Below are 25,862 nucleotides of genomic sequence, written 5' to 3'. Positions count from 1 at the left end.
GGCAAGGATCTTATTCAGATTCGATGGAGAAATCAAAAGCTTTGCAGACAAGCAAAAGCTAAGAGAATTCAGCACCACCAAACCACCTCTACAACAAATGCTAAAGGAACTTCTCTAAGTGGGAAAAACAAGAGAAGAAAAGGACCTACAAAAACCCCAAAAAATTAAGAAAATGGTAAGAGGAACATACATATCGATAATTATCTTAAATGTGAATGGATTATATGCTCCAACCAAAAGACACAGGCTTGCTAAATGGAATACAAAAACAAGATCCATATATATGCTGTCTACAGGAAACACACTTCAGACCTAGGGGCAAAGACAGACTGAAAATGAGGGGATGGAAAAAGATATTCCATGCAAATGGAAATCAAACTGGAAATCAAAAGAAAGCTGGAGTAGCAATACTCATATCAGAAAACTAGACTTTAAAATAAAGAATGTTACAAGACACAATGAAGGACACTACATAATGATCAAGGGATCAATGCAAGAAGGAGATATAACAATTACAAATATAATATATGCACCCAACATAAGAGCACCTCAATACTTAAGGCAAATGCTAAGAGCAATACAAGAGGAAACAGACAATAACATAATAATAGTGGGGGAATTTAACACCTCACTTACACCAATGGACAGATCACCCAGACAGAAAATGAATAAGGAAACACAAACTTTAAATGACACAATAGACCAGATAGATTTAATTGATATTCATAGGACATTCCATCTGAAAACAGCAGATTACACTTTCTTCTCAAATGCACATGGAACACTCTCCAGGACAGATCACATCTTGGGTCACAAATCAAGCCTCGGTAAATTAAAGAAAATTGAAATCATATCAAGCATCTTTTCTGACCACAACACTTTGAGATCAGAAATCAATTATAGGGGAAAAAACGTAAAAAACACAAACACATGGAAGCTAAACAATACGTTACTAAATAACCAAGAGATCACTGAAGAAATCAAAGAGGAAGTCAAAAAATACCTAGAGACAAATGACAACAAAAACACGATGACCTAAAACCTAAGGGATACAGCAAAAGCAGTTCTTAAGAGGGAAGTTTATAGCTATACAATCCTACCTCAAGAGACAAGAAAAATCTCAAATAAACAATCTAACCTTACACCTAAAGCAACTAGAGAAAGAAGAACAAACAAAACCCAAAGTCTGTGGAAGGAAAGAAACCATAAAGATCAGAGCAGAAGTAAATGAAACAGAAACAAGGAAAACAATAGCAAAGATCAATAAACTAAAAGCTGGTTCTTTGAGAAGATAAACAAAATTGATATACCTTTAGCCAGACTCATCAAGAAAAAGAGGCAGAGGACTCAAATCAATAAAATTAGAATGAAAAAGGACACCGCAGAAATACAAAGCATAAGACACTACTACGAACAACTCTATGCCAATAAAATGGATGACCTGGAAGAAATGGATAAATTCTTAGAAGGCATAACCTTCCAAGACTGAACCAGGAAGAAATAGAAAATATGAACAGACCAATCACAAGTAATGAAATTGAAACTGTGATTAAAAATCTTCCAACAAACAAAAGTCCAGTACCAGATGGCTTCACAGGTGAGTTCTATTTAGAGAAGAGCTAACACCTATCCTTATCAAACTCTTCCAAAAAATTGAAGAGGAAGGAACATTCCCAAACTCATTCTACGAGGCCACCATCACCCTGATATCAAAACCAGACAAAGATACTACAAGAAAAGAAAATTACAGACCAGTATCACTGATGAATACAGATGCAAAAATCCTCAACAAAATACTAGCAAACAGAATCCAACAACACATTAAAAGGATCATACACCATGATCAAGTGGGATTTATCCCAGGGATACAAGGATTCCTCAATATATGCAAATCAATCAGTGTGACACACCACATTAACAAATTGAAGAATAAAGTCCATAGGATGTCCACTCTCACCACTATTATTCAACATAGTTTTGGAAGCCCTAGCCATGGCAATCAGAGAAGATAAAGAAATAAAAGGAATCCAAATTGGAAAAGAAGAAGTAAAACTGTCATTGTTTGCAGATGACATGATACTATACATAATAATCCTAAAGATGCCACCAGAAAGCTACTAGAGCTAATCAATGAATTTGGTAAAGCTGCAGGATACAAAATTAATGCACAGAAATCTCTTGCATTCCTATACACTAACAATGAAAGATCAGAAAGAGAAATTAAGGAAACAATCCCATCACCACTGCAACAAAAAGACTAAAATACTTCGGAATAAACTTACCTAAGGAGGTAAAAGACCTGTACTCAGAAAACTATAAGACACTGATGAAAGAAATCAAAGATGACATAAACACATGGAGAGATATACCTTGTTCTTGGATTGGAAGAATCAACTTTGTGAAAATGACTATACTACCCAAAGCAGTCTACAGATTCAATGCAATTCCTATCAAATTACCAGTGGCATCTTTTGGAAAACTAGAACAAGAAATCTTAAAATTTGTATGGAGACACAAAAGACCCCAAATAGCCAAAGCAATCTTGAGGGAAAAAAACGGAGCTAGAGGAATCAGACTCCCTGACTTCAGACTATACTACAAGGCTACAGTAATAAAGACAATATGGCACTGGCACAAAAACAGAAATACAGATCAATGGCACAGGATAGAAAGCCCAGAGATAAACCCATGCACCTATGGTCAACTCATCTGTGACAAAGGAGGCAAGGATATACAATGGAGAAAAGACAGTCTCTTCAATAAGTGGTGCTGGGAAAACTGGAGAGTTACATGTAAAAGAATGAAATTAGAACCCTCCCTAACACCATACACAAAAATAAACTCAAAATGGATTAAAGACCTAAATATAAGACCAGACATTATAAAACTCTTAGAGGAAAACATAGGAAGAACACTCTTTGACATAAATCACTGCAAGATCTTTTTTGACCCACCCCCTAGAGTAATGGAAATAAAAACAAAAATAAACAAATGGGACCTAATGAAACTTAAAAGCTTTTGCACAGCAAAGGAAACTATAAACAAGATGAGAAGACAACCCTCAAAATGGGAGAAAATATTTGTAAATGAACCAACAAAGGATTAATGTCCAAAATACACAAGCAGCTCATGCAGCTCAATATTAAAAAAACAAACGACCCAATCCAAGAATGGGCCGAAGACCTAAACAGACGTTTCTCCAGAGAAGACATGTTTTCTCTAGAGAAGACATGTCTAAGACAGATGGCCAAGAGGCACAGGAAAAGCTGCTCAACATCACTAATTATTAGAGAAAGGCAAATCAAAACTACAATGAGGTATCACCTCACACCATACCTCACACCAATTAGAATGGGCATCATGAGAAAATCTACAAACAACAAATGCTAGAGAGGGTGTGGAGAAAAGGGAACCCTCTTGCACTGTTGGTGGGAATGCAAATTGATACAGCCACTATGGAGAACAGTATGGAGGTTCCTTAAAAAACTAAAAATAGAATTACCATATGACCCAGCAATCCCACTACTGGGCATACACCCTGAGAAAACTATAATTCAAAAACACACTTACACCTCAGTGTTCAATGCAACACTATTTACAATAGCCAGGTCATGGAAGCAACCTAAATGCCCATTGACAGATGAATGGATAAAGAAGATGTGGTACATATATACAATGGAATATTACTCAGCCATAAAAAGGAAGGAAATTGGGTCATTTGTAGAGACATGGATGGACCTAGAGACTGTCATACATAGTGAAGTAAGTCAGAAAGGGAAAAACAAATATCGTATATTAACGCATGTATGCGGAACCTAAAATAATGGTACAGATGAACCTGTTTGCAAGGCAGAAATAGAGACACAGATGTAGAGAACAAACGTATGGACACCAAGGGCAGAAAGCGGGGTGGGGGGTGGTGGTGGTGGGATGAACTGGGAGATTGGGATTGACATATATAGACCAATATGCATAAAATAGATAACTAATAAGAACCTGCTGTATTTAAAAAAATAAAATTCAAAAAGAAAAAATAAGGAGTCAGCAAAGTGTAGGCCAAATCTGCCCTGCTGCCTGTTTTGTAAATAATATTTTATTGTAACACAGCCATGGTCATTCAGTTATGTATTTTCTGTGGCTATTTTCTTATCACAGAAGCAGACTTAAATAGTTGCAACATAGACCCTATGCTCTACAAAACCTAAAATACTTGGCCTTTACAGTAAACTTTTCTGACAGCTGAAATAAGTAAATGGCTAAGATATTAATTAGGGAAACATTACCAAGTACAGTGGACACCAGATATTTGTGCCCAGTATCCTTTTTCCATTCTGTTAAGAAACAGCACCAGATTTAGAAGTGTTCTTCAACTCCCTCATCTCAAACTGTCTTGGTGACATCTGACCCCAAGCAAGGCCAGTAAGATACAATCATCTAAAAATTGACACTGTAGAAGGGAAGTAGTAGAGCTTAGTAATTCCAGAACCAGTATCCAAAGGGATGGGAAGAAAACAGTCATAAACTCCCTCTCTAAAATTTCCCTGGAAGGACAGAAGTAGTGGCTATCCATGAATTTCTGTTATTTTAACTCTAAGAGTTGTCCTGGTTCTATCTCTCACCAAACATGTTGTTCAAATTTCCCTCAATTCTTAGAGTTACCCTACTAGCCATCCAATAAATTTCTTGCTTAAAACAGTGTCAGTTTCTCCTGCTTACAAAAAGTAAAATAAAACCCTTAACTGACACACATTAACATTTGGCAGACATGGCTCTTGATTACTAAAGTTGGTTGCCTATGAAAATAAAATTATTGAGATAATATCAGTTAGTAAAGAAAGCTTACTCTGGAAGAAAACTGATATAGTTGTTATTAGAAATCCTGACTTTAGCATAATTCTGTAGCCATTATTCTCTTCCTACCATCCCCTTCTCTGAAAACAGGCTATCTCTCAGATCTCTTGGTCACCACCTTTGTGTGGATATAATATTGCTACTGTATATGCAGTAATGCTCCTTCCCCATTTCTCATTCACACTTCCATACATCTTTAGGTTTTCACATACAAAATCTAAAGAAACAGTACAAGAAAGTAAAACCAGAAACTGCTGCAACATTTTCAAGTCATGTACGAAGCTCCAAAGATTTTGAATGTGGATCTAACAGTGCATGATTAAGTGTTGAATCCTTACACTTGGCCAGACTATTCAATTATTTACTATGACAATTTACTGCTTTATTTTTATTTTCTTTTTTTATTTTTATTCCTACTGGGACCTATACCTAGATGAAGCTATTCCTAATTCAACTTATGTGACAGCCCTGGTCTTACATTTGACACTTACGTAGGATCACTGCTTCTCTAACTGATTAAGTAGCAAATCTGGTACTACTTCTGCTTCCTCCTCTACTAAGGAGGAAATACCAAGTAACCAACATTAGTAGATTCAAGAGTATTTTTCTTCATTCTATGTTAATTTTGTGTCAAAACATAAATCTTATATTTTTACATAGTTAAAAATTTGCTTCTAATCCACCATTTGACTTCATTGTGTATAGTTTGAAATTTATAAGCTATATAAAAATGGCAGAGGAGGAGGAAAAGAAAAGGAAACAAATTCTATCCTTGGTATTTCTATTCACTCTATGTAGTAAGAGTGAACTGGGACACACACATTACACAGTCGCAAAGAATACAATAAAATACATTTAAAATATATTTGTAAACCTCATTTATTGATATTTTAATAAAGTTAAATATTTGGCTTAGAAATACCTTTCAGAATGTTTCAATTTTATGTATGCTTTTCATAGCATCCTTTCAGTTTTGATAGCTAATATGGTAATTTAGGACTTCCCTGGTGGCACAGTGGTTAAGAATCTGCCTGCCAATGCAGGGGACACGGATTCGAGCCCTGGTCCGGGAAGATCCCACATGCTGCAGAGCAACAAAGCCCATGTGCCACAACTACTGAGCCTGCGCTCTAGAGCCTACAAGCCACAACTACTGAGCCTGCGTGCCACAACTGCTGAAGCCCACATACCTAGAGCCCGTGCTCTGCAACAAGAGAAGCCACCACAGTGAGAAGCCCGCACACCACAACTAAGAGCAGCCCCACTCGCTGGAACTAGAGAAAGCCTGCGTGCAGTAACAAAGACCCAATGCAGCCAAAAATAAATATAAAATAAATAATTAAAAAAAAAAATATGGTGATTTGAATATAGCATTATCTTATTTTTCAAAGCACAGCTGCTACCCATTATTAATATTGGTATGTATGCCATTTTCAGACACTAAAATTAACTAACCTCTGTACTCTTCAACTTTTGTAGTTCATTTTCCAGCAACAGTTTCTCCTCTGACAACACTTGGAGGTCACTTTGAATCTGTGTGTTTTTCTAAAAGAAATACTGTAACTTCATTAATAATGAAAAGCAAACATATCAATATAGAGAGGTTATTTGGGCACTTAATTATTAAAGTAAGAAAGTCTTCATTAACTCATAAAAATAATGAACCATTGGTATTAATCTGCATAGTGAAGTTATAATTGGTGCTGAAAGAGGCAAAGGAACTATCAGTGATAATGGAATTTCAAAAGACTGTGGGAGGGGCTTCCCTGGTGGCACAGTGGTTGGGAGTCTGCCTGCCGATGTGGGGGAGGTGGGTTCATGCCCCGGTCCGGGAGGATCCCACATGCCGCACAGCGGCTGGGCCCGTGGGCCATGGCCACTGGGCCTGCACGTCCGGAGCCTGTGCTCCGCAACGGGAAAGGCCACGGCGGTGAGAGGCCTGCATACCGCAAAAAAAAAAAAAAAAAGACTGTGGGAATGGAATATTACTCAGCCATAAAAAGAAACGAAATTGAGTTACTTGTAGTGAGGTGGATGGACCTAGAGTCTCACACAGAGTGAAGTAAGTCAGAAAGAGAAAAACAAATACCGTATGCTAACACATATATATGGTATCTAAAAAAAAAAAAGAAATGCTTCTGAAGAACCTAGGGGCAGGACAGGAATAAAGATGTAAACATAGAGAATGGACTTGAGGACACGGTGGGGGAAGGGGTAAGCTGGGACGAAGTGAGAGAGTGGCATGGACATATATACACTACCAAATGTAAATAGATAGCTAATGGGAAGCAGCCGCATAGCACAGCAAGATCAGCTTGGTGGTTTCTGACCACCTAGAGGGGTGGGATAGGGAGGGTGGGAGGGAGACGCAAGAGGGAGGGGATATGGGGATATATGTATACATATAGCTGATTCACTTTGTTATAAAGGAGAAACTAACACACCATTGTAAAACAATTATACTCCAATAAATATGTTAAAAAAAGAAAAAGACTGTGGGATGTTATAGTTCAGTATTTTAGAAGTGAAGTGTTTCTGAGTGACAATAAAGTCTAATAAAATCAAAAGAATAGACAAAGCTTTTCAGCTCACATATGCATAAAAATCTCTTGAATAAACTGACTCTCTTGACATATCCTGACAATTTCCAGACTGTATTAACAACATCAAGGACAAAGTGCAATTTCAAACTGAAAGCACTATACTTACAGCCTCTAACAAAACTTGCTCATTCATAGCTCTGAAAAACAAACCAAAAATATCTATAATGTATTATAAATTTAAATTTATATTTTTATGTAATATGCTTATATATTTTCTTTGTAAAAACCTTAATATAAATAAGGTTAGAGTAAACTTTGACTAGCATTCCAAAAATTCAATGCTTTTCCTAGAGATACTGTTAGCTTGCTGTGTCTCTTCACAGAACTTGTTCCATGGATTTATATAACACTTCACGTACCCTTTCAATTCTATACTTTTTGTTAGTGGGCTGGATGTCTGTTTTGTTTTGTTTTTTCACATAAATGATATTGTATATGATGTTCTCAACTTTTTCACTTAACACAATTTCTGAGATCCATTTATATTGGTAAACATAGATTTCTCTCACTTCCTTTAAATACAACTTCTTATTCCATAGCAAGGTTTGGCAAACTTTTTCTGTAAAGAGTCAGATGGTAACTATTTTAGACTTTACAGGCCAGGTGATCTCTGTCACTACTAGCCAACTCTGCAAAACCAGCTACAGATGATGGGTAAATGAATGGGTATGGCTATGTTCTGACAAAACTTTATTTACAAAAATAAGCTGCAGGCTAGATTTGACTCACGGACTGCAGTTTGCTGACAACTGTTCCATAGTATGGATAAACTATATTTTTTTGACTAATGAGTTTTTTTATTCATTATAATCAGAATTTCTTAAAGCTTTATTAAAATATGATTAACATACAATAAAATTCACTCATTTATTCAATTCAATGGCTTTTAATATATTCACTGAGTAACTATTACCACTATCTAATTTTAGCACATTTTAATTACCCCGGAAAGAAATGCTGTAGCCATTAGCACTCACTCTCCATTTCTCCCAGCACTGCCTAAGCCCTGGCAGCCGTCAGTCTATTTTCTATCTCCACAGATTTGCCTATTCTGAATATTTCATACAAACAGAATTGCACAGTATGTGGTCTTTTGAGACTGTTTTCTCACACCTAGCATAGTGTTTGTATCATGTATCAGTACTTTATTCCTTTTTATTGCCAAATGATATTACATTGTATGGATATGCTCATTTTATTTATTCATTCATCAGTTTATGGACATTTGGGTTGTTTCCACTTTTGGGCTATTATGAATAATGCTACTATGAACATACATGTACAAGTTTTTGTGTGGACCTATGTTTTCATTTCTCTTAGGTATAAACATAGGAATAGAATTTCTGGGTCATATGTTAACTAAATATTTAACATTTTGAGCAACTGACAAACTGTGTTCCATAGAAGATGTACCACTTACATGATGTACCAGCAATGTATGAGGGTACCAATTTCTCTACATCCTTGCCAACAATTGTTATTGTCTGTCATTCTTATTATAGCCATCCTAGTGGTTGCGAAGTGGTATATCATTGTAGTTTTGATTCCCTAATGACTAATGATGTTGAGTATCTTTTCATGTGCTTATTGATCATCTGTATATCTTGTGTGGCAAAACGTCTATTCGGATTATTTGCCCATTGTTAAACATGGTTATTTATCCTTTTTATTATTGAGGTGTAAGAGTTCTTATGTATATTCTGGGTGCAAGTCTCATATCAGATACATGATTTATGAATAGTTTTCACATTCTATGAGTTGTCTTCTCACATTCTTAATGGTATTAAGAAGCTGCAGCACAAGTTTTTAATTTTTATGTTGAGTTTATCTGTTTTTTCTTCTGTTGTTGGTTGTGCTTTTGATATCTTATTTAAGAAACCATTGACTGGGACTTTCCTGGTGGTCCAGTGGTTAAGAGTCCGCGCTTCCAATGCAGGGGTCCTGGGTTCCATCCCTAGTTGGGGAACTAAGATCCCATGTGCAATGCAGTACGGCCAAAAAAATTTTAAAAATAAAAAAAAAAAGAAAGAAACCATTGACTAACTCTAAGTCAAAAATAGTTACTCCTGTGTTTCTTTAAGAGGTTTATAGTTTTAGCTCTTAAATTTAGGTCTTTGGTAATTTTGAGTTAATTTTAGTGCATGGCACAAAGAAAGGATCCAACTTAATTCTTTTGCATATGGATATCCAGTTCTCCAAGCACAGTTATTAAAAACACTATTCTTTCCTCACTGAATTATCCTGGCCTCCATGTTGATAATCAGTTAACCGTAAATAAATGTAATGGTTTATTTCTGGACATCATTTCCATTCATTCTATTCCACTGATCTACATAGGTCTATCCTCATGCCAGTATGACATTGTCTTAATTACTACAGGTGTATTTAGTTTTAAAATCACTAAAGTATGAGTCCTCCAACATTGTTCTTCTTAAGATTTCTTTGACTATTCTGGGTTCCTTGTATTTCCACATGAATTTTAAAAGCAACTTGCCAATTCATGCAAAAACAAAGTTGGGATTTTGATAGAGATTGCATTAAATCTGTAGATCAATTTGGGAAATACTGCTGTTTTAAGATTAGTTAAGTCTAACAGTCCATGAAAATGGGATGCCTACCTGTTTGAGTATTCTTTAAAGTACTTTCAGTGTTTTGTAGTTTTCGGTGCACAAGTCTAGCACTTCTTTTGTTAAATTTATTCTCATTCTCTTTGGTGCTTTTGTAAATGGAATTGTTTTATTTCATTTTTGGAATGTTCCTTGCTAGTGTATTACTTCCCTATGCTATGACAAAGTATCACAATCTGGGTGACTGGTGACTTAAAACAACAAGAATTTATTCACTCACAGTTCTGGAGACTATAAATCTAAAATTAAGGTGTTGGTACAGCCATGCTCCCTCTGAAACCTCTAGGGGAGAATCCTTCTTTGCTTCTTCCAACTTCTAGTACTCCCAGCATAACTCCAATCTCTGCCTCCATGACTGTCTTCCCTCTGTGTGTACTTGCCTTCTACAATATTATTATAAGGATACCAGTCATATTGGATTAAGGGCCCATCCCCCTCCACTATGACCTCATCTTAACTAATTACATCTACAATGACCCTACAGCCAATTAAGTTCATTCTGAGGTACTAGAGGTTAGAGCTTCAACATGTATTTGGTGGGGGGGGGGCACAATTCAACCCATAACAACTAGTGTATTAAAATATAATTGATTTTTATTTATGAAGTTTGTATATTGCAACCTTGTTAAATTAATTTACTTCTAATAGTTCTAATAGATCCTTTAGGACTGTCAATAGATAAGGTCATGACATCTGCAAAAAGAGGTAGTTTTCATTTCCTTTTCTTCTCTAAATGCCCTAGATAGAACCTCTACTACAATGGTCGACAGAAGTGGTAAGAATGTCTTATTTTGTCCCTGGTCTTAGAGAGAATATATTAAGTTTTTTCACCATTAAGTTTTTTCTTTAATATATTAGAGAGAATATATTATGATGTTAGTTATAGGTATTTGTAGATAGTCTTTATCAGATTAAGAAAGTTCCCTTCTATGCCTAGTTTGTGGAGTATTTTTTATCATAAAAGGCTATTGGATTTTGTCAAATGCTTTTACTTTGTCTAGTAAGCTAATCATGTGATTTTTCTCAATCAATATTGAGATATTGATATTCAATATCTCACGTGATATTCAATCAATATCATGTATTACATTTATTGATATCTGCATTTTATTTATTATTTTATAAATTTATTTATTTTATTTATTTATTTTTGGCTGCGCTGGGTCTTTGTTGCTGTGTGCGGACCTCCTCTAGTTGCAGCGAGTGGGGGCTTCTCTTCATTGTGCACAGGCTTCTCACTGCAGTGGCTTCTCTTGTTGCAGAGTGCAGGCACGCGGGCTTCAATAGTTGTGGCTCGTGGGCTCTAGAGCGCAGGCTCAGTAGTTGTGGTGCGTGGGCTTAGCTGCTCCACGGCATGTGGGATCTTCCCGGACCAGGGCTCGAACCCGTGTTCCCTGTGTTGGCAGGCTGATTCTTAACCACTGTGCCACCAGAGAAGCACAATATTTGCATTTTGAACCAACTTTGCATTCCTGGGATAAACCCCACCTGCTTGTGGTATATAACCTTTTTTATATGTTGTTGGATTCTATTTGCTAGCATTTTGTTGAGTATTTTTGTGTTCATATTCATAATATATTGGTCTGCAGTTTTCTTGTGACACTGTGGTCTGACTTTGGTATCAGAGTAATACTAGACTCATAGCATGAGTTGAGAAGTATTAACTCCTCTTCTACTTTTTGAAAGAGTTTGTAAAACAGTGATATTAATTCTTCTTTAAATATCTGATAGAATTCATCAGTGAAGCCATCTGAGAATTTCTTGTTGGGAAATATTTTAATTAGTAATTGAATCTTTTTACTTGTTTCAGTTATACTCAGATTTTCCAGTTCTTGAATCAGTATAGTCTGTCTTTCTAGAAATTTGTCCATGTCATGTAAGTTGTCTAATTTGTGGTCATACAGTTGCTCATAGAATTCCCTTAGAATCCTTTAACCACAGATGATTGAGCCATACTCCTACTAACAAAAAATTAAATTCTTTCTAGATTTTTGCTATTATCACAGTGATATGATAAATTTCTTTTTACATATGCCTCCTTGAGAATAGTCCTTTCTCTAGGGTAGATTAAAAGAATAAGGCAAACGTTTTGTTGCTATTGTTAAATAAACTATGCTAAATTATTCTTTAAAGTGGGCAATTCCTATGGTACTAGCAATTTAAGAGTATTTATTACACTACATCTCTGTCAAGACTTGATATTAGAAAACTACTTTTTGTTAAACTGATGGGGAAAAAAATGTAGTGTTGCTGCTTTGCTTTCTATTTCCCTGATTACATATCAGACTGATCATCTCCTAAAATGTTTATTGGCCATTTTTTGTCTCTTCCTTAAATATCTATCTATCTATCTATCTATATATATATATATATATATATATATATGTACTTTGCCTATTATTTGAAGGTTTGCCTTTTTGTGGAATTATATATTCTTATTATCACTCCTTTCTTCTATGTGCACACATATTTTCTCCCATCCATTGCTTATCTTTTAACTTTGATTCATTTCTGAAGATACTTCTAATTTCAATAGTCAAATGCCTTCCCTATATTTATGATTCTGTTTTCTGACATTTATGTCTGTAATAAACATTAAATTTAATTTTTTGCATGGAGTGAAGACTCTGTCATTATCTTCTAACCAGATGGATGCCTTTTGCCTTGCCAGTGCCCTAACTGGTCACTGAAATTCATTCAAGACTTTGAATTTGCCACCTTGGAATTATGATAATTCCACCTTTGACATAACATACCTACCTGTGATACATGTACCTGGGCTAAAGACAGTTTGAAAGGCAAGACAGCTTATTATCCTTCCTTCTGATTCTTCTGCCTCTTTAGAAAAAACATCATGATAGATTTCTTAACAGGCCTGCTATCCCTCAGGACTACACATGATTCTGGTGACGGGCAATATTGTCACTGATGTTGACAACTTCATTCCCAAGATTAGTCACCAGATCTAAACACTCTCTTCACCAAAGAGGTACTATGCCTTGGAAAAAATACCCTGCAATCCAATCTCTACTTGTAATCCCAATATGGCCCATAATTGAAGAAAGAACTTTTCAAGGTCCTCTGAGTCTATGATTACTTGTCCATTTCCCACTATCCACAGACGAAACGGCTAGACAATGCACTGACCAGATCCTGAAAAAAAGGTATATTAGCTTTCCCCAGGACTAGCATGATTGCCCTAACTTGTTACTGTATAATTCATCCATAATAATGAAATACAATCCTTTTTTCTAAATGTTATCCTATATTATGGTTTTCATCCCACCACATCTGCTTACCACCAAGCACCTCATAGGTGGACCCCACTCCTTTTTCTGGGAACCCCCTGACCCCACCCCTCTGAATTAGTATAATTCCTAAGAAAGCTTACATGACCATAAGCCTTCGATTAGAGCTGACTGGTCCAGAAACAGGCACCTGCCTCTGGCTGCACTGACAATTTTCTCACCAAGGACTTTTAGAGTTGAGAAATTCAAATATTATCCCTCAGAGTAACTAAAACTGAAAGATTAGATTTAGAAATTGTCAGCAGTCAGGGCCTCCCACCTATAGGCAAAAAGTTTAAAAAGAAAATAGAAGAAAGAGATCTGCAATAGGAGAAAATGAAGCTCTTGTACAGAGGGGGAAAAAGTGTCTTGATAGTGTTCAAGTTCTGGTTTATACTTGTTTCTGAAATTGAGCCATACTGCTGTTGTCTTCTTAATAAAATTCATCTTTTTCTCAGACCAATTTGAGTTGGGATTTTGTCCCAAGCACTCAGCCACATGACAGAAGTTCAATAAATACAAGATACTCTTAAAATGTTAGTGTAGTTTTAAGCTTCAATGACTTCAGAAGTATAAATGCTACAAACTTACCCCAAAAAATAAACATTTGAAAGTTTATTTCCATTCTTTAACACATTTAGTTTTGTGAATTTTAAACAATAAATTTTTTCAGTCTCTCTGACTGAATATGGAAAATGCTGACCCAAACAGAATTTAACCAAAAAAAATTTACTATTCAAAAATTTTTAAATAAGTACAAAAGAAATGTACATAATCAAATTTCGAAATGGTGTCTTTTGAACAGTTGTATCATTACAGTCCCCAAATTATTAATTCTTAAAACTGCACTAAGACTTTTGCCACAGCCTGTTAAAGGATACAACTGTAACAGGTTGTTAAATGGAGGCATCAACTAAGACTCTAAGCCCACTGCTTACATCATGAGGAATATTATAGTCCAATAAAGATGTGGAAAAAAATGCAAAAAAAAAAAAAAAACCAAGAAGAAAGAAAAAAAAGAGGGACTTCCCTGGTGGTGCAGTGGTTAAGAATCCGCCTGCCAATGCTCAAACACAGGTTTGAGCCCTGGTCCGGGAAGATCCCACATGCCGTGGAGCAACTAACCCCGTGCACCACAACTACTGAGCCTGCGCTCTAGAGCCCACGAGCCACAACTGCTGAGCCCACATGCCACAACTACTGAAGCCCATGTGCCTAGAGCCCGTGCTCCACAACAAGAGAAGCCACCGCAATGAGAAGCCTGTGCACTGCAAAGAAGAGTAGCCCCCACTCACTGCAATTAGAGAAAGCCCGCACACAGCAACAAAGACCCAATGCAGCCAAAAATAAATAAATAAATTTATTTAAAAAAAAAAAAAGAGGAAGAAATGAGGCAGGTGACCATTACCACTGAAGAAAACAGTAGGCAGCCAAGGAAGGGAGAGTGCCAAAACCTTTCACCCACATGGATAATATAAAAGGGTCAGGAAAGAAGATTTAGAAAGAGTACTTCTAAATATTCTTTACAGAGAGCTGTCTGGTGCCTTGAGACCTACTCAAATACTTAAGGGAGAGGTGGATATGATGGCCATTATCAGAGAGAGGCACTTTAAGGAGAATACTCAGAAAACTGGTTTATGTTATTTGAATTTATGCAGAAGGAAGGCAGTGACAGTCAAATAAGACCTTTCTTTTAAACCTTACCTTTCTTCCCAAAAACATGGAGAACAGAAAATACAAATAGTGAGAAAGGAGGTAAGAAAAGAGAAAAGCCAACCACATCCCCCGGTAGGCTCTAGGGAAAGGGGAGAGAATCCTAACTTTGAATGAAAATGAAAATATTGACTAATATCTGAGAGGGGATTTTAATTTCCAATTCAGGACAGTGCTTATAATTATATTTAAATTAATTACCTAAGAGTGATCAGAAAACTCATGGTACCGCCCTAGTCTTTTTCTAGGAGCAGAGGGAAAACTAGCCCCAGTAAGCAAATACAAATGAATATAAGGAGTCTGAAAAAAGTTGCTTTGTGATTTTATTCTACACGACATGCTTTTCAATATAACAACTGTGAAACTAATATAGCCACCTTTAAGAACTGTAGGTCATCCATAATGACTTTCAAGATGCTTCTCGACAAGCAAGCAATGTACTGAGCATATTCTGACCAGACAATTATACAAAGCTTATTCTGTGTATAAGACAATTCAAGTTGGAAATCCTCACCTTTATAGTAATCCATTCAGCTAATCCTTCCCACTGCTTTCTTTTATGCCCAGGAATTTTAAAACCAGTTATAACTAGTACCCATAGTCTAATATGAGGAGCTAGAATAAATAATAGTAATATATATGACTGCTTTAATACCCTGTTTCAATGGAAAGAATATTCATGGAAATCAGCCTTGTACTTTAAGAATGCCCCTAGAACATGCTAAAAGCTTTCATCTGACAAATTTGTGAAAGTTCTTACCCTACCCTTCTGATAGGGAGGACTCTAATGAGATAGAAGAGGGAAAAAGTAAAATAAGGCATAACTTGATTACATACCAAGTACCTGACCACCAATTAACGTAAGCCGTTAAGTTCTTTAGTTCCATTTTCAACAGCTGCCCAGGATATCCTTTTCTTTACATTTTATGTTATATTCTTCTATTAAATCTTGATCCTTGGACTTGATAATTAAAAAATCTGATCATGTAAACTTTCTCAATTTTTCAAAGCTAATCTAAAGAAAGTTCTTTGAAAATGCTGTGATGTGAGCTTGTCTGAATATGTTTTACTTTAATTTAAAACATTTATTTTAAAAAGAATTTTATGAGTTTACAAAGAACTATAAGTGAAACATCTATACACAAACTACATTTTGTATGATTATCATACTTTTTTACTGTTTTAAAACTGTAAAATACACATAAAATTTACCATATTAACCGTTTTTAAGTGTTCAGTTCAGTAGTGATAATTATATTCATATTGTTGTACAATCAATCTCCAGAACTCTTTTCATCTTGTAAAAGGGAAACTCTATACACAGTAAAAATAACTCCACATTCCTGATTCTTCCCAGACCCTGGCAACTACCATTCTACTTTCTCTATGAATTTGACCACTCTAAATGCCTCATATAAGTGAAATCATACAATTTTGTCTTTTTATGACTGGCTTATAATTACTCAGCATTAATATCCTCAAGATGCATCCATGTTGTACTGTATGTCAGAATTTCTTTCCTTTTTTAAGACTGAATAATATTCCATTGTATGTATATAACACATTTTCTTTATCCATTCATCTATCATTGGACACTTGGGTTGCTTCTACCTCTTTGCTACTATGAATAATGCTACAGTCAACATGGCTGTACAAATATCTCTTCAAGACCCTGATTTCAATTTTGGGGGGTATATTCCCAGAAGTGGAATTGCTGGATATCCACTCCATGATCCAAAAAATGGATATTTTTTGAGTAACTGACATACTATTTTCCATTGTGGTTATACAATTTCACATTCTTTATGATTATAATTTTAACTTTTAAAATTATATATACCATAAAAATTAACAACACTAAATTTTTTAATAGTGGTTTTATTTTCTTTTCTATGTTTCCAATTTATCTGAAATAAATATGCACTTGTATTTATAATGATGAAAAGGAGTATTTTAAAAGCTTACCTCTCTAATTTATTTGCCTGATTTTCAAATATTTTCAACATGGTATTCAATCGATTAGTCATTGTAGAAGTTTCTACTGTTTAAAAAAAAAAAAAGAAAACATTTAAAGGTATTATAAATGGCAGAAGTTATACCTTGATGCTGATACAACTCACTGCTATATGTGAGAACTAGATAAAGAGGAGACAACAGAAATGTGCAACATATATCAAGGGGACCAAATAAATCAAGTATATCAAGAAACCAAGTAAATCAGAGGCCTTGCTTTGGGAGGGTCAGTACTCCCTAAATAGTCAAACAGTATACTGGGAGAAGTCAGCTTTAGAAGAAAGAATCGAATTCAGAATTGCTTACAGGCAAGAGAGAGTAATTAAAAATGCTTGCATAGAAAGTAATATGGCACAATAAACAATATTTTAAAATTAATCTGATAATAGTGTAGGACATAATTTTAAATTATGCCTTGTATACAGTAAAGGGTTACAAAGAACATTAACTATTATTCTTGTCACAATTTGAAATTACACTTCGCAGGAGGGAGAAAAGGCCCTGCTATGGACTGAATATTTGTGTTCCCCCAAATTCATGTTAAAACCCTAATCTCCAATATGATGATATTTAGAGATGGGGGTCTTTGAGAGGTAATTAAATCATGAGAATGGAGCCACATAAGACACAAGAGAGCTCACTTGCTCTCTCCCTGCTCTCTCTCCATTATGTGAGGATACAGCAAGAAGACAGCTATCTGCAATACAGGAAGAAGGCTCTCACCAGAACGTGACTATGCTAGAACCCTGATTTGAACTTCTCAGCCTCCAGAACTGTGAGAAATAAATTTCTGTTTTTTAATGCACTCAGTCTATGGCAATTTGTTATGGAGGCCCCTAAAACAGGCCCATCTCTACGATTCTACTAGTTTAGGAATTACAACTCAGTAACATAGAATGTATAGATGGGAACATTACACTTCCATTGCCAAATGCAACAGCTTGGGTCCAACTGCTTCTTCCTCAAGTTATCATTATGAATAACTTTAAAACAGAAGAAAAGAGATCAGAGAACCCATGTCTTATTGAACTGTTCTAGTTAAGGCCCTTTTCTGAGCAGAGTGCCTCTGGTTAACAAAGTGGCTTATACAGTCATTCTGAAGAAGCCAAAATGGTAAAGGGAGATCCAGTTGTTTGCTGTGTATTGTGGAGGGAGGAGGACCTCTTTTCTCTATTATAATAAAGCTTCAGTATTTTATTAATAAGTAAAAAATATTAATAATGCATGCATATTATTTATCAATGGACAGGTTTTTCCTCTTGGGAAAATATATGAGACAGTCAGCACCCAGAATGCATGTTATATAGAAAGATTATAAAAATGGGATAAAATGTACATATAGTGCTTTTATCTTGTTTTATCATTTTAAATATCAAGGAAAATGTTTCTAAGCATTTTATATAAAATTATCTTATTCTTTCTAAAAGCTACACAGCACTCCATTGCTATGAATGTACTGTAATTCATTTAGCCAGTCCTAAAAATGCACGTTGTTACTATGTTTTTACTCTTACAAATATGCTAACAGTAGTACTGTTTATGGAAATAGAAATATAGAAATCATCTATATGAACATCAATAGAAGAACAGTAAATAAATTATGGCATAACCATAAAATGGAATACTATATGGTCATTAAGCCTCTTATACATTCATGCATTAATTTGCATTTCCCTGATACCAGTTAGGTCAAGCATCATTTCATATATTTTGGACATTTTTATTTCTTCTTCTGTAACATGCTTGTTCATATGTTTGTCCATTTTTCTCCTGAGTTGTCTACCTTTCTACTACTCATTTGTAGGGGCCAATTAATACTAGCATATAGTGTGTAATACAGTTAGCAGTCTACTATTAATTATATACTTACTGATATTTTCTAATGCACAGAATTTTTATACTTAACCCAATCTATTGTTTTTTTGTTCTATAGTTTCTAGGCTTTGCTTCATTCTTTAAAAGTCCCAATATAAATAAATTCTCTTAATATTCATTTGTATTTTATAATCATGAGCTACATTATACTTACCAAAACATAAATAAAAATATATTTATAGTTTAATGAATAATTACAAAGCAAACATCCACACAACCACCACTCAAGGTCAACAATTAGGCACCTGGGATTGCCAATATCCTAGAAGCTCTCTATGTGGCCCACCCCATTCATAACCCTTTCCTTCACACTATAGGTGCCTACTATCCTTTTTTTTTCTCATCTTTATATCTTTTCTACCCTTGTTAGTATCCTTAATGAACAGAGTTAAGTTTTCCTGGCTTTTAACTTATCATAAATGAAAATACCCTATATATTTAGGACTTCATTCAGTCAGTAATATGTTTGTAAGATGAATGATGTTATCAGCAGCTAGATTTCAAACATATTCATTATGATATGCTTTTCCAATGTATGAATAGACCACAATTTATCCATTCTACTCGTCACAGATATTTGAGATCTCCAATTTGGGGACTATTACAAACAAAACTGGTATGAAAATAGTCCAAGAGTTTAAGGACATGACATCACTAAGACAGCAGAGTAGGAGACCCTAGCCTCTGTCCCCCAACAAAGATCAACAACTGACAGTTTAACAGATTAACAATCAACAGTTCCCAGTGACCTGCTCCACTGAGGAGCCCAGCAGCTTTTATGGCTGAAGAAACCAATGGCCAGCACAGCCACTGCAGACCCCTGCAGAACTCACCAGCTTTCACCCCACAGCTGATGCCAGCTGCCTGAGCCGCTCCCTACTCCCCTGCCCCAACCACCACCATCACTGCAGCCCAGGAACCATGCCAGCAGCCAGCCCAAGCCTCCGTGGCTGAGTGAGTGTGAGACACCAGCCTAAACCTCTGTGACTCATGTAGAACATCATGCTCTTACACAGGGCTAAGCCACTCCAGCTGTACACCTGCATGCTCCCAGCCCAGCTCGTCACCAATCACCACTGTCCTATGCATACCCATCAGGAGACTGTGCAGCCACAGGAGAGCACACCAACAGCCAGATCCCCATAGCTGCTTGTGGGCCCAGATCAGGCCCTGTCTTCTGTCACTGACCTGCACCACTGTAGTCACTTGCAGCTAGCCCCTACAACTGTGCACCTGCACACCCGTGGCCTATCACCAGCCTCCACTGCTGTATGCCTGTAGTGAGACCCAAAAGCCACAGTGGTGCACACTGACTACCAGGACTCCTGAGCTGCCCGTGTGCCCATAGTTGACTCCAGCCCTTGCTGCCTGTCCCGGCCCCCGCCACAATGTGTGTGTTTGCACCTGGCCACTGCCGCTACACAGGCACTTGCGGCTGGCCCTCACAACTGAGCGCGTGCATACCACCAGCTCTGGCCACTCCCACTGCCTGCCCTGGTTCCTTGCTGCTGTACCTGCAGACAATGCTGAGGATCCCAACAGCCTGTGAAGACCACACGGTTGTCAGTGCTATGGACTACAATGGCCTAAGCAAGTGCGTCACAATGCCCCCAGCCAATCCCACCACATGTCCCCACTCCTGGCACCCACAGCACTACATGTGGGGTGATGGCGTACTTGGGCACTCCCCCACCTGTGGTTGGAAATCCTTCCTTACTGAAGTCACTCCATAGAGTCAGGAAGAGATGACTACTTCTTCAAATGTGCAGGTGCCTACGCAAGGACACAGGGATCACAACAAATCAGGGAGACATGACTCTAACAAAGGAATACATTAAGCCTCCAGTAACTGGCCCCAAAGAAATGAAGATACAGGAAGTGCCCAACAAAGAATTCAAAATAATTGTTCTGAATATGCTCAGAGAGCTAGGAGATCACAGAAAAACAATTTAATGATATTAGGAAAATAATACAAGAACAAATGAGAAGTTCAACAAAGAGATAGAAAACATAAAAAAGAACCAAACAACTTTTCAAGCTGAAGAAGACAATGAAATATATATATTTTTTAAAAAGTGAAACTACTTCAGACTAAAAAGCTTCTGCACAGAAAAGGAAACCATCAACAAATTGACAAGGCAGCCTTCCAAATGGGAGAAAATATCTGTAAACCATATATCTGATAAGGGGTTAATATCCAAACTACATAAAGAACTCATAAAACTCCATAGCAAAAAAATAATAATCTGATTAAAAAATGAACAGAGAACTTGAATAGACATTTTTCCAAAGAAAGCATACAAACAGCCAATAGGTACATGAAAAGGTACTCAACTACACAAATCATCAGAGAAATGCAAATGAAAACCCAATGAGATATCACCTCATACCTGTTAGAATGGCTATTATCTAACAGACAAGAGATAACAAATGGTGATGAGAATGTGGAGAAGGGGGAACCCTGATGCACCATTGGTGGGGATGTGAACTGGTACTGCCACTATGGAAAAGAGTATGGAGGTTCCTTGAAAAATTAAAAATAAAACTACTATATGATCCAGCAATCTCACTTCTGGGTATATATCCAAAGAAGATGAAATCACTATCTCAAAGCAGTATCTGCTCTCCTGTGTCCATTGCAGCGTTTTTTTGGCCACACTGCATGGCTTGTGGGATCCTAGTTTCTCGACCAGGGATTGAACCCAGGCCATGAGTCCTGACCACTGGACCACCAGGGAACTCTGACTGCAGCATTATTTATAATAGCAAAGACATGGAAACAACCCAAATGTCCACAGAGAAGTGAATGAATACACACACACACACACACACACACACACACACACACACGGTGGAATATTATTCAGCCATTAAAGAGGAAATCTTGCCATTTGCAACAACATGGATGGACCTTGAGGGAATTATGCTTAGTTAAATAAGTCAGACAGAGAAAGACAAATACTGTATAATTTCCTTATATGTAGACTCTAAAAACACTGAAATGATAGAAACAGAGAGCATAATGGTGATTGCCAGTAGCTGTGGGGTGGAGAAAATTGGGAAATATTGGTCAAAGAGTACTTTCAGTTATAAGATGATCAAGTTCCAGGGACCTAAGGTCACAGCATGGTGACTACAGTTAATACTGTACTGTATACTTGAAAGCTGCTATGGGAGCAGAGCTTTAATATTCTCTCCATAACAATGCCAACAACAAAATGGTAATTATGTTAGATAAAGGATATATAAAAAACCTTATTTTGGTAAGCATTTCACAATATATATGTGTATCAAATTGTTACGATAAACACCTTAAACTTGTACAATGTTGTATGTCAATAATATCTCAGTAAAGCTGTTAAAAAGAAAAAGAGTTTAAAGGTATGCACATCCACAACTTAATTAGATAAAGAAAAGCTATTTTTCAAAGTGATTGTGCCAATGTATACCTCACTCACAGTTACATATCCTTGTCAACACTTACTGTTGTCAGACTTTTTTTTTTTTTCTGGCCACACCACACAGCCTGAGGGATCTTAGTTCCCTGACCAGGGATTGAACCTGTGGCCTGAGCAGTGAAAGCATGCAGTCCTACCCACTGGACCATCAGGGAATTCCCTTCCTGGTACTGATTTTTAATTTAATTGTTTTGGGGTCTGAAGGCAGACATTATATGATTTCTATTTTTTAATTTGTTAAGGTGTATTTTATAGCCTGGAATACGATCTATTTTGGTGTATGTACCATGTGAGCTTGAGAATAATGTATATTCTGTTCTTGTTGCATGAAGTAGTCTACAGAGGTCTATTTTATCCAGCTGAATGATGGTGTTGTTGAGTTCACTAAGTCCTTACCAATTTTCTGCCTGCTGCATCGGTCTGCTTCTGATAGAATGGTGTTGAAGTCTCCAGTTATAATAGTGGGTTCATCTATATCTCCTTGCAGTTGATCAGTTTTTGCCTCACTTATTTTGACTCTCTGTTGTTAGGCACATACACATTGAAGACTACTGTGTCTTGTTGCAGAACTGACTCATTTAGCATTAAACGCCCCTATTTATTCTTAATAATTTTTTTTTGCTCCAAAGTCTGCTCTGTTCAAATTAATATAGGTACTCCTGCTTTCTTTTGGTAAATGTTACCATTATCTTTATTATTATTTATTATTAACTTTAAAGTTGTAGACAATATATAGTTAGGTCCCAGGAAAAAAAAAATCAGTACCAGAAAGGCAACATGAAAATCCCAACACATTTTGGAGATTAGGTAACGTACTACTAAATAGCACGTATGACAAAAAAGTCTCAGAGAAACTAAAATACATTTTGAACTAAATTAAAATGAAAATGTAACATCAAATTTTGTGAAATGCAGTAAAAGGGAAATTTATAGCATTTAATGAATACATCACAACAGAAGGAAGATCTTAAATCAATAATCTAAGCTTCTGCCTTCGGAAACTAGGAAAAAAAGACCAAATTAAATCTGAAGTAAGCAGAAGAAAAGAAATAAAAATTAGAGCAGATATCAATGAAAATAGGAAATTACAGAAAATCAATTAAACCAAAAGCTGATTCTTTGAAAAAAATCAAGAAAATGAGTAAGCTAACTAAGAAAAAAGAGATATGACACAAATTACTAACATCAGAAATTAAAGAGGGGACATCACAACAGATCTCATGGACATCAAAAAATAATAAAAAAATTATGAAAAACTTATGCCAACAAATTTGATAATTTAGATGAAAGGGACCAATTCCTTGAAAGACACAATTTACCAAAACTCACACAAGGAGAAAAAGATATTCTGAATAGAATATATATCATATATATTAAAGAAACTGGATCAATAATTTGATATCCTTACAAAACAGAAAGCACCAGGATCAGATGACTGCACTGGCAAATTCTACCAAACCTATAGGAAAAACTATACCAGTTATCTACAATCTATTTCAGACGACAGAAGCAGAAAAACATTTCCTAACTCATTTTATGAGGCCAGTATTACTCTAATACTAAAACAAGACAAAGACATTACCAAACAAGGATAACCACGCACCAATATCTCTCATGAACACAGATGCAAAAACCCCAACAAAATATTAGCAAATTTAATCTGACAAGGTATGGGACAAATTATACACCACAACCAAGTGAAATCTATCCCAACTATACAAGGCTGGGTCAATATTTGAAAATCAGCTAATATACCTATCATATCAATAGTCCATACGATCATTTCAAAAGACACAGAAAAAGCATATGACAAAATCTAATACCCATTCATGAAACTCTTTGCAAACTAGAAACAGAATAAAACATCCTCAACTTGATAAAGAAAATCAAACAAAATACCTACAGCTAACACCATACTTTTTTAAACATTTTTATTTTATATTGGAGTATAGTTGATATACAATGTTGTGTTAGTTTCAGGTATACAGCAAAGTGACTTAGTTATACATATACCTATTATTTTTCAGATGTTTTTCCATAAAGGTCATTACAGAGTATTGAGTAGAGTTCACTGTGCTATACACTAGGTCCTTGTTGATTATATTATATATAGTAGTGTATATATATTAATCCCAACCTCCTAATGTATCCCTCCCCCCACCTTTTTCCCTTTGGTAACCATAAGTTTGTTTTCTAAGTCTGTGACCTACAGCTAACACCATACTTAATGGTAAGATACTAAATGCTTTCCCCCTAGATCAGGAATAAGACAAGGATGTTCCTTCTCACCACTCCTACTCAAAGTCCTAGCTAATGCAATAATACAAGAAAAGAAAAGAAAAAGTATAAAGTTTGAGAAGGAAGAAGTAAAGTTGTCTTTTTTCACAGATGGCATGACTGCCTGTATAAAAAAGGTGATTCCCAAAGAATCACCAAAAATCTCCTGCAATGAGTAAGTGATTACAGAAAGATTACAGCATAGAAGAGTAATATACAGAAGTAAATTGCAATTCCTTTCTTATATACCAACAATAAACAAGTAGAATTTGAAATTATAAACACACCATTTACATTAGTACCAAAAACTCAATACTTAGGTATTAATCTAAATAAATATGTACAGGATTTATACTAAGAAAAAAACTGTCTCATGAAAGAAATCAAAGAAGATACACATAAATGGAGAGATATTCCATGTCCATGGATAGGAAGACTCATTACTGTTAAGACATCAGTTCTCATCAATTTGATCTGTAGATTCAATGCAATCCAAATCAAACACCCAGCAAGCAAAAAAAAAAAAAAAAAAAAAAAAAAAAAAAAAAGGAGTGGACTTGCCTGACATACCAGTGGTTAAGACTCCAGGCTTCCACTCAGGGGGTGCAGGTTCGATCCCTGGTTGGGGAACTAAGATCCCCTATGCCACACAGCATGGAAAAACAAAAAAAAACAAAACAACAACAACAACCCAGCAAGTGATTTTGTGTGTATCAACAAATTGATTCTAAACTTTAAATGAAAAGGCAACAGATCCAAAGAACAGAATACTGAAGAACAAAGTTGGAGGAGTGACACTATCCAACTTCAAAAACTTACTATAAAGTTACAGTAATCGGGGCTTCCCTGGTGGCGCAGTGGTTGAGAATCTGCCTGCTAATGCAGGGGACACGGGTTCGAGCCCTGGTCTGGGAGTATCCCACATGCCGCAGAGCAACTAGGCCCATGAGCCACAACTACTGAGCCTGCGTGTCTGGAGCCTGTGCTCCGCAACAAGAGAGGCCGTGATAGTGAGAGACCCATGCACTGCAATGAAGAGTGGCCCCCGCTTGCCACAACTAGAGAAAGCCCTCGCACAGAAACGAAGACCCAACAGAGCAAAAATAAATAAATAAAATTAATAAACTCCTACCCCCAACATCTTCCAAAAAAAAAAAA

General features: G+C 36.2%; 1 protein-coding gene across 1 annotated transcript in view; it reads right to left on the bottom strand.

Annotated features, from left to right (window-relative positions):
- Nucleotides 1-25,862, bottom strand: part of CCDC7 (coiled-coil domain containing 7) — a 150,102-nt gene that overhangs the window by 85,724 nt on the left and 38,516 nt on the right. Inside the window, exons 9-11 of the mRNA XM_007447300.1 lie at nucleotides 17,047-17,119; nucleotides 7,561-7,591; nucleotides 6,307-6,396 (exon numbers count right to left, since the gene is read on the bottom strand). Of these exons, the coding sequence (XP_007447362.1) occupies nucleotides 6,307-6,396; nucleotides 7,561-7,591; nucleotides 17,047-17,119 (194 nt within the window). The remainder of the gene's footprint in view (nucleotides 1-6,306; nucleotides 6,397-7,560; nucleotides 7,592-17,046; nucleotides 17,120-25,862) is intronic.

The sequence above is a fragment of the Lipotes vexillifer genome, unplaced genomic scaffold (assembly GCF_000442215.2).
Source record: "Lipotes vexillifer unplaced genomic scaffold, Lipotes_vexillifer_v1.1 scaffold297, whole genome shotgun sequence".
NCBI classification, from domain to species: domain Eukaryota; kingdom Metazoa; phylum Chordata; class Mammalia; order Artiodactyla; family Lipotidae; genus Lipotes; species Lipotes vexillifer.
Note: the sequence above shows the minus strand (reverse complement) of the source record. Positions and strands in the feature narration are given on the sequence as shown.